Source organism: Sinocyclocheilus anshuiensis, unplaced genomic scaffold (genome assembly GCF_001515605.1).
Source record: "Sinocyclocheilus anshuiensis isolate Anshui unplaced genomic scaffold, SAMN03320099.WGS_v1.1 scaffold413, whole genome shotgun sequence".
NCBI lineage: Eukaryota > Metazoa > Chordata > Actinopteri > Cypriniformes > Cyprinidae > Sinocyclocheilus > Sinocyclocheilus anshuiensis.
In genome coordinates, this window is record NW_015536481.1 from 352,142 (window position 1) to 367,684 (window position 15,543).

The 15,543-nt window shown below is 37.8% G+C and overlaps 1 protein-coding gene and 1 long non-coding RNA gene across 2 annotated transcripts in view; both read left to right on the top strand.

The window, feature by feature from the left end:
• LOC107683903 (WD repeat-containing protein 27-like) overlaps positions 1-15,543 on the top strand; it is a 49,534-nt gene that overhangs the window by 11,152 nt on the left and 22,839 nt on the right. Inside the window, exons 18-22 of the mRNA XM_016479969.1 lie at positions 15-136; positions 1,278-1,411; positions 2,093-2,190; positions 2,769-2,890; positions 11,963-12,060. Coding sequence (XP_016335455.1) covers positions 15-136; positions 1,278-1,411; positions 2,093-2,190; positions 2,769-2,890; positions 11,963-12,060 — 574 coding nt within the window. The remainder of the gene's footprint in view (positions 1-14; positions 137-1,277; positions 1,412-2,092; positions 2,191-2,768; positions 2,891-11,962; positions 12,061-15,543) is intronic.
• Positions 4,517-5,942, top strand: LOC107683913 (uncharacterized). The gene is made up of 3 exons (XR_001633790.1): positions 4,517-4,602; positions 5,314-5,435; positions 5,749-5,942. It is a non-coding gene; the product is annotated as an uncharacterized LOC107683913 (long non-coding RNA).

The window sequence follows — 15,543 nt, forward strand, 5'->3', positions numbered from 1 at the left end:
TTTTCTGTTTGCAGGTCACAGTAAGGCTGTGAACACTGTATGCTGGAGTCACAGTAAACGTTGGTTTTTAAGTACCTCTGAGGACCCCACCCTTTGCATTCGGACCGCGAATGCTTCGGAACCTGTTCTGACCATGGTAACGTATCAACAGTTGAACCAAATACAGTCCTTGCACTGACATGAGCAATTTAAAAAGTGATATTAGCTCTGAGCTTTTGCATTACCTCATCAAGTCCAGCTCAGAGTGAACCAACAAGCAAAGTATGTGAAGAAAAGTTTTAAGATTCAAAAATTAATTTGCATTTGAATGCGTACGCCTGCGGGAAGTGTTTCTCTTGGCAGCGTTCCTCTGTTGGAACGTCAAAGGCATCTGTGCAGGCCCCTGGTCAGCACATCAGTGCTCTAAACACTTGCAGACCTCTCTAAACCCAAATTTCCCTCTTTCCCAGAACCCCCAACACAACTGAAGTTCATTCAAATCAGTTTTCTTCAGTCACATTCTGGCTCAGAGTCTCTCTCTGGTGTCTTCCCACCCAGCCTCCTAGACCTGTGCATCTGTGTGTGTATCTGGAGCCAAATATGACCCAATGCATCAGTGTTTGTGTCATTTATATTAAAGAGAAAATCCTGGGTCTGCAATAATAAACAGGCTACTTCATGTTGAAAGCGAAGTATAAAAACATTTTAGACATTTTGGCCAGAAATATACTCAAATAAGCATGCAAACGCAGACAAATGTTTGGCCAGCACATTGCAGACAAAGGGTCAAGGTTTGGTTGGTAGCATAAGCAGTAAGAATAATAAATAATAATTCAAAAGTAGCATAATAAAAGCAGACAGTTTACTCTAATGTTGTAAAGATGATAATAGAACACACACTGTAATTGCACACATTTTGGAAGGCAAAAATGCATTAATTTATGAAGCTAGAAGCTACATACATTCACTTGCATTGAGTAAGTACATCAAATATCCAGTAGCACTCATATTCCACTCACCAAATTGTCTCTCATTGACTTTCATAAGTCTCATATTATCCAGACAGAAAAACAACATTCCTCTATCCACATTTATCTCTTCACACTCTTCGCACATCTTTGGTAAACAGAGAGAATGACTGAGATTGTGATATTTTGAGCTGATATGGTGCTATATTTTATGTGCTGTGACATGAATGCACTTAGCACTTATTTAAGGGCTATTAATAAAATGCAGTGTTGATATGACTTACTGACTGTCTGTTTATGCACTGTTTGTTTAACTTCATGGTTCTCCAGGGAGATGACCAGTTTGCAAAGCCCATCAGAAGTGCTCAGTTTTATTACCTGGACAAGTTTTTACTGTTGGCGTCAGGATCAAATCTATTGCTGTACCTTTACCATCTGGACACCACAAGAGATGACATCAAGAGGTACAAGCAGTTAATGGACATTGAGCAAGTAACAATAAAAGCAGGGTGTTGGTGACCTTCTGCCGAAAGAAAGGTTCAGTTTCGAGGGCTTGTAAAAACTGGGAGTATGCCAGGCTATCAGATTTTAGAGTGTCTGACCTGGTTTAATATAACAACCACATACTTCATATTCTAAGGCAGGAAGATGTGTAGAATTTCTATATATATTTTTGTCGTGGTGAAATACAATATGTATGTCTGTGCTAGCGGGGTGAGCACTCGTCAGTGAAGAATCTGTGCATCATTTCTGAAGAATCAAAGAAGAATCCCAGTCTTTATACTGTATATCTAAACACAAGTGTTGGGGAATTCCTGGAAGAGAGAGCCAGATATTGCACATCATATTCTGTTTATGTTGGAACATCTTCTATCCCTTTTACAGAGAATAATTATGTGCACAAGACCATTATGTTTCAGCATTGTGTAAGGTGGTAGAAAATCTCTACACACAGATAGACTGCCTTTTCCTTTTTTGCCATATTTCTGTAAAATTGTCAGTTTGTATTTTATACATCAGGTTCATGTCCACACAGCTTCGACTGCAATGCTTTGTCATAATCCATTGAAACGATTCTGAAATAAGTTCAGAATCTTTATTTATGGAATGTGCTTCATTTTATTTCCCTCTTCATGTAATCACAGGTATAAGCAAAGAAGCAAGTCCAAATTGACAAGTAAATTCAACATGACGTCAGGAACGGACATCACTTCAATGTCGGCCGTCAATGACTTCTACTCCTGTATCCTAAAATACCTGGCTTAGCCTTTTGGCTTTGTACAATTCAACAATAGCTGAGGGAATCAGTGCATGAACGATACAATATTTTCCTGGTAAATTTTAATCTTGTCTTTGGCTATAAATAACACACTGGCTCATTCTGAATATTTTGCACTTTCAATGTTAAAGCATTTAAGCTCTTGATAATCATAAATTCAGTCAAGTGTGCAAACCTTTGATTGGTACTGTAAATGATTAATATCTGTCTAATATCCAGCTATGTCTTCATCTTGAATCCTTATTAAATGTTTTACATGTAATTTATTAAGCAATAAATGTGCTGAACCCTGCAGTTTGTGATTTGGCAACACATGCAGTGGAACACATGAGCTAAATAATACGATTTTCCTGTGTGACTTTGTTATAGTTTTTTATCTTTTACAGAGTATAATGTAATGTAGAGGATAATCTCATTGGTAGGCTGTAAAAGTTATGAACTCTTCAGAGAACTGTTATATAACACTATTGGATTTTATTCAAGATGACAGGACGCAAACTGAAGTGTAAGTTCAATGTATCTCTTTAACCGCAGTGTGTCAGATATCGTCTTGGCTGCTGGCGCCGACCGCACCATCCAGGTGTTTGATATGAACCAGGGCTGTATGGCCACTCAGATCCCTGATGCCCACAGTCGAGCTGTCCACCACCTCACCCAGAACAAGGTAAGAGAATGAGACCACATGATGTCAGCCAGGATGTTTCTTGCTCTTTCAAAATAAGGGACTGATGTTCTATGTAGACCAGTGGATTCCCACCTTTGCTCCTGATGGATGGCTGCTAAAATTCAGCATTGCCATTACAGGAATAAATTACATTTTAAAATATATTCAAACAGAATTTGTGATCAAATAAATGCAGCCTTGGTGAGCATAAGAGACTTCTTTCGAGAACATTAAACCTTTTTACTGACCCTAAACTTTGAACAGCAGCACACAAAAAAAAAAGAACAAAAAAGTTTTTGAGTGTTTCGCAGGAGGAAAAAATTTTACTGTTTTCACTGTATTTTTGAATGGCAGTCTTTATTATATTAATGGCAAATATTCACAACCAACCTTTTTCTTCAGCCCCTCACACTTGTTTAATCGTGACTGTCTTCACCATTTTAAAAACAATGCTGTGCCACTCATGCTGCAGAGAGACCAGTGCTGTTTTCACTCAGAATTTTCTGACCTCAGTGGTCATTTACAAGGTGCACACAACTCAATACTGGTGGTGACCCTTGAGCTACATCACTAAAATTGGAATTACAAACCACTTAAATTGTTTGTGGGTAGTGTATGTATTTTTATTGTGAGGCTGGACTATGCTCTGGGTTTGTTGTAAACCCAAAGTAAGGCGCTTTGTTTCTGACTCACTTTGCTCTTGGGTTAACCTCATATCCATGGCAACAATGATGAAGTCACTTTCAGAAACAATACCAAGGAAATACTGACTGAGCCTACATCTTAAAGATAATTATAGTTAATGAAGCTGATTGTATGAGGGTTTTTTTTTTTTGCTGGGAAACCATACTGAGGGGAAAAGAAGCCCATAGAGTACTAATACTACTATCCGCTCCCAGATATTAGTTTATTCAGGCTGCTTTGAACAAGAGTTCAGTGTAGTCAGGAAGAAGTATATTGTTCTGAATATCCAAGTTTAACCTCAACTTTAATGTGCGGCAACCTTAAACGAAGTGAAAGCAAAAGAACGCTTAACAAATCCACTGTCCAAACCTAATTTTCTCTGCAGTTTGGCACTCCCATCCTCCCATTATATAAGGCCTCTCTGAACGTTATGCAAGATATGATGCCTTCTTCTGTGAAGGATAAAAGTTCACCGTTTTAGTTGGGACAATCCAAACGACAGTTGTGTGAGGTTTTCCAAGGTGGGTCTAAAAAAAAATTTTTGTTACATATGGTCAAATTTTTTACACAAAGTGCACCCCTGTAGCACTGTAGTATCCTGCTGTAATTTCATTGGCTTAACATTGCATAGCAAACCATGCTATGCATGCTGGTTTCTTTACCAGATTTATGCACAATCAACAGCATTTAATAGCCATGTCTAACAGTAATTTGCCTATTGATTATTTGCATTTTCGGTTCTCCTGTGGTCTCACATAAAGTCTCCATACTGTAGCACCAGCAGCAAAGTAGACTCCTGGAGTTAAACACAATAAAGTTGTGTACACCTGTTTTTAAGAGTGCTATAGTTGTTATTTTAGACTTTTGCCTTAGGAACATTATTTTTGAACTAATTATTCCATCGTTTTTGTCTGTTAACTTTCTCTTTTTGTGTCTAGGAAATGGAAAGCAGATTGCGTGTGGTCTTGGAGATGGTTCTGTTTTGTTGTATAACTCTTCACTCACCAGCAACCCAGCTGTCTATACAGGTAGTGGGAGAGCTTCAAATCTGTAGTGTTTATTTTTGTAAAATTCCTTTGCTTGTCTCTTATTTTCATTTCCTGACTGAGTGGCACAAAGGAATTGGATCAGTATTCAAATTTTTACATGCAATTCTGACAGCACCTGACACTGACAGCTGAAACTGACAGTTGGGGAATTCTGACTTTTGGAGGCCCTTCCTGTCCTTGAAATAGATTCTCTGATACACTCACAGTGATGTTCTTTTTTGTTCTTCATTTCGAACTTCTAAGTGAAGAACAAAAAAGTTATTCTCTTCATTCTTCTGCTGAACACAAAAGAAGATATTTTGAAGAATGTGGGTAACCATAGAGTTTCTGGTCCCTATTGACTTCCATAGTATTTTTTTCCATACTATGGAAAACAGTGGGGGCTAGCAGCTGTCTGTAACTCTCCTCATATGCTTTTGTTGCGAGTTTTAGGCAGGAATAGACTAAATTCAAATTCTGGCCATTATGGAATACTGAATTTACAGATTTAGATTTTGTGGTTTTCATAATATCAGGCTTTATATATTTTTTTTCACACAGTATAAATTAGTCTTATACAACATCTTAATCTTATTTAATATTTTATAATATTATACAGTTGCCTATAAATGTATTTTTATCGTAGGGGGTCCCTTGCAAAGTGATCATCAATTTTGGGGTCAAAACTATGGCTCTGTTTTCTGTTTGCAGGTCACAGTAAGGCTGTGAACACTGTATGCTGGAGTCACAGTAAACGTTGGTTTTTAAGTACCTCTGAGGACCCCACCCTTTGCATTCGGACCGCGAATGCTTCGGAACCTGTTCTGACCATGGTAACGTATCAACAGTTGAACCAAATACAGTCCTTGCACTGACATGAGCAATTTAAAAAGTGATATTAGCTCTGAGCTTTTGCATTACCTCATCAAGTCCAGCTCAGAGTGAACCAACAAGCAAAGTATGTGAAGAAAAGTTTTAAGATTCAAAAATTAATTTGCATTTGAATGCGTACGCCTGCGGGAAGTGTTTCTCTTGGCAGCGTTCCTCTGTTGGAACGTCAAAGGCATCTGTGCAGGCCCCTGGTCAGCACATCAGTGCTCTAAACACTTGCAGACCTCTCTAAACCCAAATTTCCCTCTTTCCCAGAACCCCCAACACAACTGAAGTTCATTCAAATCAGTTTTCTTCAGTCACATTCTGGCTCAGAGTCTCTCTCTGGTGTCTTCCCACCCAGCCTCCTAGACCTGTGCATCTGTGTGTGTATCTGGAGCCAAATATGACCCAATGCATCAGTGTTTGTGTCATTTATATTAAAGAGAAAATCCTGGGTCTGCAATAATAAACAGGCTACTTCATGTTGAAAGCGAAGTATAAAAACATTTTAGACATTTTGGCCAGAAATATACTCAAATAAGCATGCAAACGCAGACAAATGTTTGGCCAGCACATTGCAGACAAAGGGTCAAGGTTTGGTTGGTAGCATAAGCAGTAAGAATAATAAATAATAATTCAAAAGTAGCATAATAAAAGCAGACAGTTTACTCTAATGTTGTAAAGATGATAATAGAACACACACTGTAATTGCACACATTTTGGAAGGCAAAAATGCATTAATTTATGAAGCTAGAAGCTACATACATTCACTTGCATTGAGTAAGTACATCAAATATCCAGTAGCACTCATATTCCACTCACCAAATTGTCTCTCATTGACTTTCATAAGTCTCATATTATCCAGACAGAAAAACAACATTCCTCTATCCACATTTATCTCTTCACACTCTTCGCACATCTTTGGTAAACAGAGAGAATGACTGAGATTGTGATATTTTGAGCTGATATGGTGCTATATTTTATGTGCTGTGACATGAATGCACTTAGCACTTATTTAAGGGCTATTAATAAAATGCAGTGTTGATATGACTTACTGACTGTCTGTTTATGCACTGTTTGTTTAACTTCATGGTTCTCCAGGGAGATGACCAGTTTGCAAAGCCCATCAGAAGTGCTCAGTTTTATTACCTGGACAAGTTTTTACTGTTGGCGTCAGGATCAAATCTATTGCTGTACCTTTACCATCTGGACACCACAAGAGATGACATCAAGAGGTACAAGCAGTTAATGGACATTGAGCAAGTAACAATAAAAGCAGGGTGTTGGTGACCTTCTGCCGAAAGAAAGGTTCAGTTTCGAGGGCTTGTAAAAACTGGGAGTATGCCAGGCTATCAGATTTTAGAGTGTCTGACCTGGTTTAATATAACAACCACATACTTCATATTCTAAGGCAGGAAGATGTGTAGAATTTCTATATATATTTTTGTCGTGGTGAAATACAATATGTATGTCTGTGCTAGCGGGGTGAGCACTCGTCAGTGAAGAATCTGTGCATCATTTCTGAAGAATCAAAGAAGAATCCCAGTCTTTATACTGTATATCTAAACACAAGTGTTGGGGAATTCCTGGAAGAGAGAGCCAGATATTGCACATCATATTCTGTTTATGTTGGAACATCTTCTATCCCTTTTACAGAGAATAATTATGTGCACAAGACCATTATGTTTCAGCATTGTGTAAGGTGGTAGAAAATCTCTACACACAGATAGACTGCCTTTTCCTTTTTTGCCATATTTCTGTAAAATTGTCAGTTTGTATTTTATACATCAGGTTCATGTCCACACAGCTTCGACTGCAATGCTTTGTCATAATCCATTGAAACGATTCTGAAATAAGTTCAGAATCTTTATTTATGGAATGTGCTTCATTTTATTTCCCTCTTCATGTAATCACAGGTATAAGCAAAGAAGCAAGTCCAAATTGACAAGTAAATTCAACATGACGTCAGGAACGGACATCACTTCAATGTCGGCCGTCAATGACTTCTACTCCTGTATCCTAAAATACCTGGCTTAGCCTTTTGGCTTTGTACAATTCAACAATAGCTGAGGGAATCAGTGCATGAACGATACAATATTTTCCTGGTAAATTTTAATCTTGTCTTTGGCTATAAATAACACACTGGCTCATTCTGAATATTTTGCACTTTCAATGTTAAAGCATTTAAGCTCTTGATAATCATAAATTCAGTCAAGTGTGCAAACCTTTGATTGGTACTGTAAATGATTAATATCTGTCTAATATCCAGCTATGTCTTCATCTTGAATCCTTATTAAATGTTTTACATGTAATTTATTAAGCAATAAATGTGCTGAACCCTGCAGTTTGTGATTTGGCAACACATGCAGTGGAACACATGAGCTAAATAATACGATTTTCCTGTGTGACTTTGTTATAGTTTTTTATCTTTTACAGAGTATAATGTAATGTAGAGGATAATCTCATTGGTAGGCTGTAAAAGTTATGAACTCTTCAGAGAACTGTTATATAACACTATTGGATTTTATTCAAGATGACAGGACGCAAACTGAAGTGTAAGTTCAATGTATCTCTTTAACCGCAGTGTGTCAGATATCGTCTTGGCTGCTGGCGCCGACCGCACCATCCAGGTGTTTGATATGAACCAGGGCTGTATGGCCACTCAGATCCCTGATGCCCACAGTCGAGCTGTCCACCACCTCACCCAGAACAAGGTAAGAGAATGAGACCACATGATGTCAGCCAGGATGTTTCTTGCTCTTTCAAAATAAGGGACTGATGTTCTATGTAGACCAGTGGATTCCCACCTTTGCTCCTGATGGATGGCTGCTAAAATTCAGCATTGCCATTACAGGAATAAATTACATTTTAAAATATATTCAAACAGAATTTGTGATCAAATAAATGCAGCCTTGGTGAGCATAAGAGACTTCTTTCGAGAACATTAAACCTTTTTACTGACCCTAAACTTTGAACAGCAGCACACAAAAAAAAAAGAACAAAAAAGTTTTTGAGTGTTTCGCAGGAGGAAAAAATTTTACTGTTTTCACTGTATTTTTGAATGGCAGTCTTTATTATATTAATGGCAAATATTCACAACCAACCTTTTTCTTCAGCCCCTCACACTTGTTTAATCGTGACTGTCTTCACCATTTTAAAAACAATGCTGTGCCACTCATGCTGCAGAGAGACCAGTGCTGTTTTCACTCAGAATTTTCTGACCTCAGTGGTCATTTACAAGGTGCACACAACTCAATACTGGTGGTGACCCTTGAGCTACATCACTAAAATTGGAATTACAAACCACTTAAATTGTTTGTGGGTAGTGTATGTATTTTTATTGTGAGGCTGGACTATGCTCTGGGTTTGTTGTAAACCCAAAGTAAGGCGCTTTGTTTCTGACTCACTTTGCTCTTGGGTTAACCTCATATCCATGGCAACAATGATGAAGTCACTTTCAGAAACAATACCAAGGAAATACTGACTGAGCCTACATCTTAAAGATAATTATAGTTAATGAAGCTGATTGTATGAGGGTTTTTTTTTTTTGCTGGGAAACCATACTGAGGGGAAAAGAAGCCCATAGAGTACTAATACTACTATCCGCTCCCAGATATTAGTTTATTCAGGCTGCTTTGAACAAGAGTTCAGTGTAGTCAGGAAGAAGTATATTGTTCTGAATATCCAAGTTTAACCTCAACTTTAATGTGCGGCAACCTTAAACGAAGTGAAAGCAAAAGAACGCTTAACAAATCCACTGTCCAAACCTAATTTTCTCTGCAGTTTGGCACTCCCATCCTCCCATTATATAAGGCCTCTCTGAACGTTATGCAAGATATGATGCCTTCTTCTGTGAAGGATAAAAGTTCACCGTTTTAGTTGGGACAATCTAAACCACAGTTGTGTGAGGTTTTCCAAGGTGGGTCTAAGTTGTAGGTCTCGCATGTCCCATTTATCTCGCAGAGTATCTTGCTCTAAATCCCTCAGGTTTGCAGATTAGGATGGATACATTAAATAAATTGAGGGAAGATCTGACGTAAGCCAAGCATGTTGGGTAAGCACATTCCATCTGTAGAGGGTGATGTCTTGCAAATGTCTGTATACTGTCCTTTTGCATCTGTCAAACTGTGTTGAACCAACATGGCCATTGCACTCCATCCATCTGAAAGTGCATTTAAGTCTCTTATGCTGATCGAGGTTACATTTATTTGATCAAAAATACAGTAGAAATCATCATTTACATTTTTTTTTAATATATTTAAATTGTATGTTTATAAAATAGTTTATATATTTTGTATTTATACGTTTATTTTATATCTATCTATTTATTTATCTATTTTTTTTACATCATTCTTATTATTCTAATGGGATGATTTGGTGGTCGCAAAACAATGGTTGTGCTGCTAAATATATTTTTTGGGAAACCATGCTACATTTTTTCAGCATTCTTTGTAACAATGTAAGTCTTTACTGAAAGTCTTTACTTGTATGATGTGAGCAGTGTATCACGTGTTTTGATTATTCAGATTCTCCCCAGTTTGAGAGGGTCAGCTGAGATTAGTTGGGTACACAAGAGGACAGTGGACTGGATTAACTGATCTAACACAGTATAATGGCTTTAGCTAGCAGGCACTCTCCCACGTTCCCAGAGCGGCCACTTTCCATACCAGCATACCAGCCTCCAGTCACGCTACACATTGTCTGCTGTACTTGTGAGTCTGATCTCTTCACAATAACACAACCTGGCTCTTACGTACATGTGGGATCCTCCAGCAAGAAGCCCATGCATTAGAGACGCCTATAGAGGGATCAAGAGAGCTGATCACTGGGAATTCTTGCCAGCTGTGAATGAGCTTACAACAAACCTTTTCTCTTCTCAGCTACTCTGCATTCTCCACCGTGGGCAACATGTTCCACTTTCTAAAGCCACATTCATTGAGAATATTTCTAATGAATGTCTAATTGTGTGTGAGTAGCCATGCAGGATACCTTAAACCATCTGTATTTGTGTTAGGGTGAGAGAGATGGTTTCATCGGTCTTCCACAATGTGTGAAAAACATTTCCATTCTGTGGACTTTTTTGGCTTTTTGGTATAACTTCAGTTCTGGAAAGTCTGCACACTTTCAGCACACACGTGCAGATTGTTTGCAATCTCCCACCAAATTTGTGTCTCTTCTATGGCCGGTCAACAGCTTTGATAACTAAATACCTATTTATTTAGGATAGTAGTTTTATATGAATGAGACTTTAGACCAGACCAAATAAATGTTACGCTCATCTTTCTTGCAATTCAGGTACACTAATGTTTGGGGTTAGTATGATTTGTTAATAATATGATTGGTATTTTCCACAAAAACATTAAAGGGGGGGGGGTCTAATGCTATTTCATGCAATCTGACTTATTTACACTGTTAAAGAGTTGGATTCTCATGCTAAACATGGCCAAAGTTTAAAAAAATAAGTTGGACATATAACGGGGTATTTCGGTGCCAAATACACTCCTTCAGGGTTCGCATACGTTTCAGAAATTTTTTTCCGAGTATGGCCCTGTATGATGTCATAAAGGGCGGAATTCCTTGTATTGGCACTTCTCCAAGAAGAGTGCGCGCACACATCAATCAGAGCCGTGAGCAAGAGCACACCCATCAACATGCTTTATTCATTACAGTTACAGTTAATTTAAGTCAATAAAGTTTTTGTCCCTGTTTTATTTATGTTGATGCCACAGCTTGCAGACGATTGCTACGCAAAAGCTGCATGTGCTTGTGACTCTTTATCTCCACCCATGGCACGCCTTTTTTCGGAGAGAAGCCGTACAGCTGTATCTGCCTTTTATAAATCTGATAAAACTAAAGACGGAGATTTTCGGAGATTTGAAGGATGCAATACTACGCTATAGGTACTCAAGATTAATATGAGATTGGCAGAAACTGTGTGTTATGTCCCCTCTAAGCAGCACGAAAATAATAAGAAATCTCTCTTGAGCACCAAATCAGCATATTAGCATGATTTCTAAAGGATCATGTGACACTAAAGACTGGAGTAATTGGTGCTAAATATTCAGCTTTTCAGATTTTGAAATCGAAATTATAAATCGTAATAATATTTCACAAAATTAAAATTTCTGTCACTGTATTTTGATCAGTAAATGCAGCCTTGGTGAGCATAAAGGACTTTTTTCAAAAACATTTAAAAATCTTACAGATATTTAAAGACTGACCTGATCTTGCAGCTCATAGAGTGATTATATGACAAGTAAAACTTAAAGCAGCTGCAATATTCTCTGTAAATATCAGAGTAATTAGATGTTTTTATAAGACAATGAACATCTGTCCTTTAGTATCTTTTGTAGGTGTTGATGTCCTTATTGTGTCCTTATTAGTTATTAGCAGGTTTGCCAATGTTTCCCTATTAAGGATCTTTGATTTCCTTTTATTGTGCCAGTTTCTTTTGGTGTGACTCTTTCCTTTATTTCCATCATTACAGGGATCCCCGTTCTGTACACAGGTCTTGGAATCGTACAATCTGTTCCTGAGCAGCGCTATAACAGATGGTCTGAAGTTGTGGGACCTGCGCACTGCAAGGTAGATCCTTTGATCTCTGGGCTTTCTGAGACCTTTAGAGGGCAAGACTGCCAAAAAAAAAAAAATCCATTTACAGACCTAAATGTTGAATATTAAATAGTTACTTGATGCAAATTATCTTTTGATAAAGATTTCAATATTGGTATGATTTAGTTAGCTGCAATGGCCTTCTACATACTTTATGATGCTTAAGTTATGTTTTTCCAGCCTAGCATACATTTTCAAGCTCTCACCTCACTAAAGCACTGATAACCTGTCCTTCAGAAAAGTGAATAACGGTGTAATCCCAGGGTGTTTATAGGCTTGTGGGAGACTACCATTACATAATGCCCTTAAAGGGGTCATATGATGCTTTTTTAAAGATCATTATTTTGTGTATTTGGTGTAACAGAATAAGAACAACCAGGATTAGGTCAGAAAGGTACATTTATCATTTAAACTAAGAATCCAAAATTTCCAGATTCTCTCAAAGCTGAGCCTTGGCCGAACCTCAGCCAAAAGGGCTTTGGAAAGAATTCCTTCTCTGCAGTTGACCCTACAGTAACCGTTCTTTCACAGTCCCTCGCTGATCTACACAGATCTACACAGACCAAGACCATGTCAAATATATAGATAAATAGACACCAACACCAAAGGGATTTGAAAAATAAACCTGCTAATAAATTCTAAATTGAATCTTAATTCAATTAGTTCTAGTTCAGAATAATTTAGTGCTTGTATAATTCAAGGAGAAGGTGAACATGTTTTCTTATCCATTTGAAATCTGCAGAAGATCATCTGTTCACCCACTTGATGTTGCAAAGATATTTTTCAGAGTCTGGAACTTTTCAGCACATATTCTTGTACCTGTAGTTTCTGTCTCTGTTCTGGTTTTGTTTCTTTCTTCATAGGACGGCAGATTAGTACAAAATGTTTTTTTCATCTTGACGTGTTTACAGAGTGTTCTTTAAAGTAAAAGTTTGTCCAAAAATTAATTTGTCATCATTTGTGATGCATTATATTTTTGTGTGTATGTGTATGGCTTTTTCATTATTTGGAAAACAGTGACCAGGATATTCTTTAAAAAAACTCATCTTTTTATGTTCTACAGAAGAAAGAAAGTCACACGGCTTTGGGAACAAACTAGGGAGAATAATGATGACAGATTTTCATTTCTGAGTGAACTATTCCTTTAAGAACACTCTGTAAACACATCAGGGTGGAAAAAGAATTTTGGACCCGTCTATCCTCCTATGAAAGGAGAAACAAAACTAGAACAGAGACAGCAACTACAGGTACAGGAATCTGAGTGGAAAGTTCCAGACTCTGAACATATTTTTCTATGAACTTAGTGATGTTTGATGTCTATATAGATATTCTGCACCTGAACCTCTCCATTTAGTTTAATTTACCTTATAAGGGCAGCAGAAGGAATGGATGAAATATATCTTACCCTTCCTTTATTCCCTCACTTTTTGAAATGGTGTGAATTGCTTCTATACGTACATCCTGCATCCTATTATGCTTGGAGATCTTTCTGCTCCTACTTTCAAACTCCAGAAAGTGTCAAATCCCTTATACTTGCCTTGATAAATATTTGCACCGAGTTCCAGGTCAAGTTCTGGTCAGGAGCATTTAACAACCTCATCCATCCATGCAGAAATGAACAGCTTCAACGAAGCATGAATTCTCTGCTTTAAAATAAAGTTCGATATATTATGTAAACATACTGTAAGTTTCACAACTGACAGTTTCCTCCCCAAGGAGGTCTATAATATCTAGAGAAAGCTTTCCCATTCGTCTCAGTGGCAGTTTTTCTGCTGCCGCACGCCCTTGCCATCTTTGCTCATGGGACCACAGAATGTTACATTAGCTATAAAAACCATGTGACTGATCACTCTTTAGTGACAGAAAAATGGCATCATTACAGTGACTGGCCGAAACAACCTTGCAGGACAGCATATTTTTTCACTTGTCTGAAGGATTGGTTCCAGTGGAAAAGAGAAAGGAAAACTGTCAAAGAAGGGAAATCATGAAAAACACTTAAGACAGAATACTAAAGATAAATGCAGGTCAAACACAGGAAATATGGACGGGAGCATATGTGAAAATTAGTGACATCATTTGCCTGCAGTGCAGTCATTGACAAACTGAGGTCTGGCAATGAGAACCTTTCGGCTCAGGCCATTTTATGTGTATTTTTCCAATGGCTGGCTCTTTGACAGTGACTTCAAGCACGTGAAATGGCTTTATCTCCTCCCTGACTTCATTTAAAGCACAAGTGACATCATTCCACAGGCCAAGACAAAACCTTCAGGCAAAGGCCAAGGAGCTCTGGAAGACTTATGGAACATCATCTCATTTTCTATCACCCTTCTCTGCCTGTTCTGGGACTATATGTTTTGCATATCACAATTAAAATGATTTGGGCTAAGAGGGGATCCCTGTGGATCCCTGTGGACTTTTAATTATGTATGAGAAATATTGGCAACAGACTCTGAGATGCTTCCTAAAGACATCACTGTCTTCAGCTGCACAGGAGGTCAGGGCACCGCTGGTGGGCCCCTGATTACACACTGTAAAGTTTTTTTTAGTGTTTGTACATCCTTCATTTATTTCTTTCATAGATGCTGTGTTTTTTAAAGCTTTAGTGATGTATTAGTTCATTTGTGCTAGTGCCTTAAAATTTTAAGTTTAGTCAACTTGAAATCTGAAGTTGTTTTAAATGGCAACTTGGATGTTTGAGCTATCTCAACAAGTTAAATCCAGGAACGTTATTCTAATGCCTAGCAACCCTCTACGCACACCTTGGCAATATAATCGCCATTGGCTAGTAAATTGTTTTGTTTACTCGCCAGACTGATATACTATTTTACACACACACACAAACGCACACGTTTACTTAGCTATCTAAATGGGGACATTACATAGACTTCGATTGTTTTTATATACAGATAGTTATACACTTTTTAACCTAAACCCACCCCTAACCCTACCCCTCACAGAAAACTTTCTGCATTTTTACAACTTCAAAAGTAAATATTTTTATAACAGTTTTACAAACGAGGACATCAACAAATTGAGGTTTTTGCCGATTTTGTCAGGTTTTGCTCACTTTTGGGTACAAATTTGTCCCCAAAATATGGTTAAGTAGGTACACACACACACACGCACACACACACACACACACACACACACACACACACACACGATGTGATATGATTCCACCCAATCAGCTTATCTTTGTAAAATGGAACAGCTTCCCAGAGTAAGATTTAGTCGCATATGCGAGTGATTTACTCGCAATGTAGAGGGTTGCCTAGACTTTTAAGTTGTGATAGCTAATTGGAGCAATAATTTTTTACATTATATAATTAAGGGTTAGTTCACCCAAAAATGAAAATTAGCCTGTGTTTTCCTCACCCTCGAAGCATCCTAGGTGTATGTGACTTTCTTCTTTCAGACAAATCCAATCGGAGTTATATTAAAAATTGTCCTGGCCCC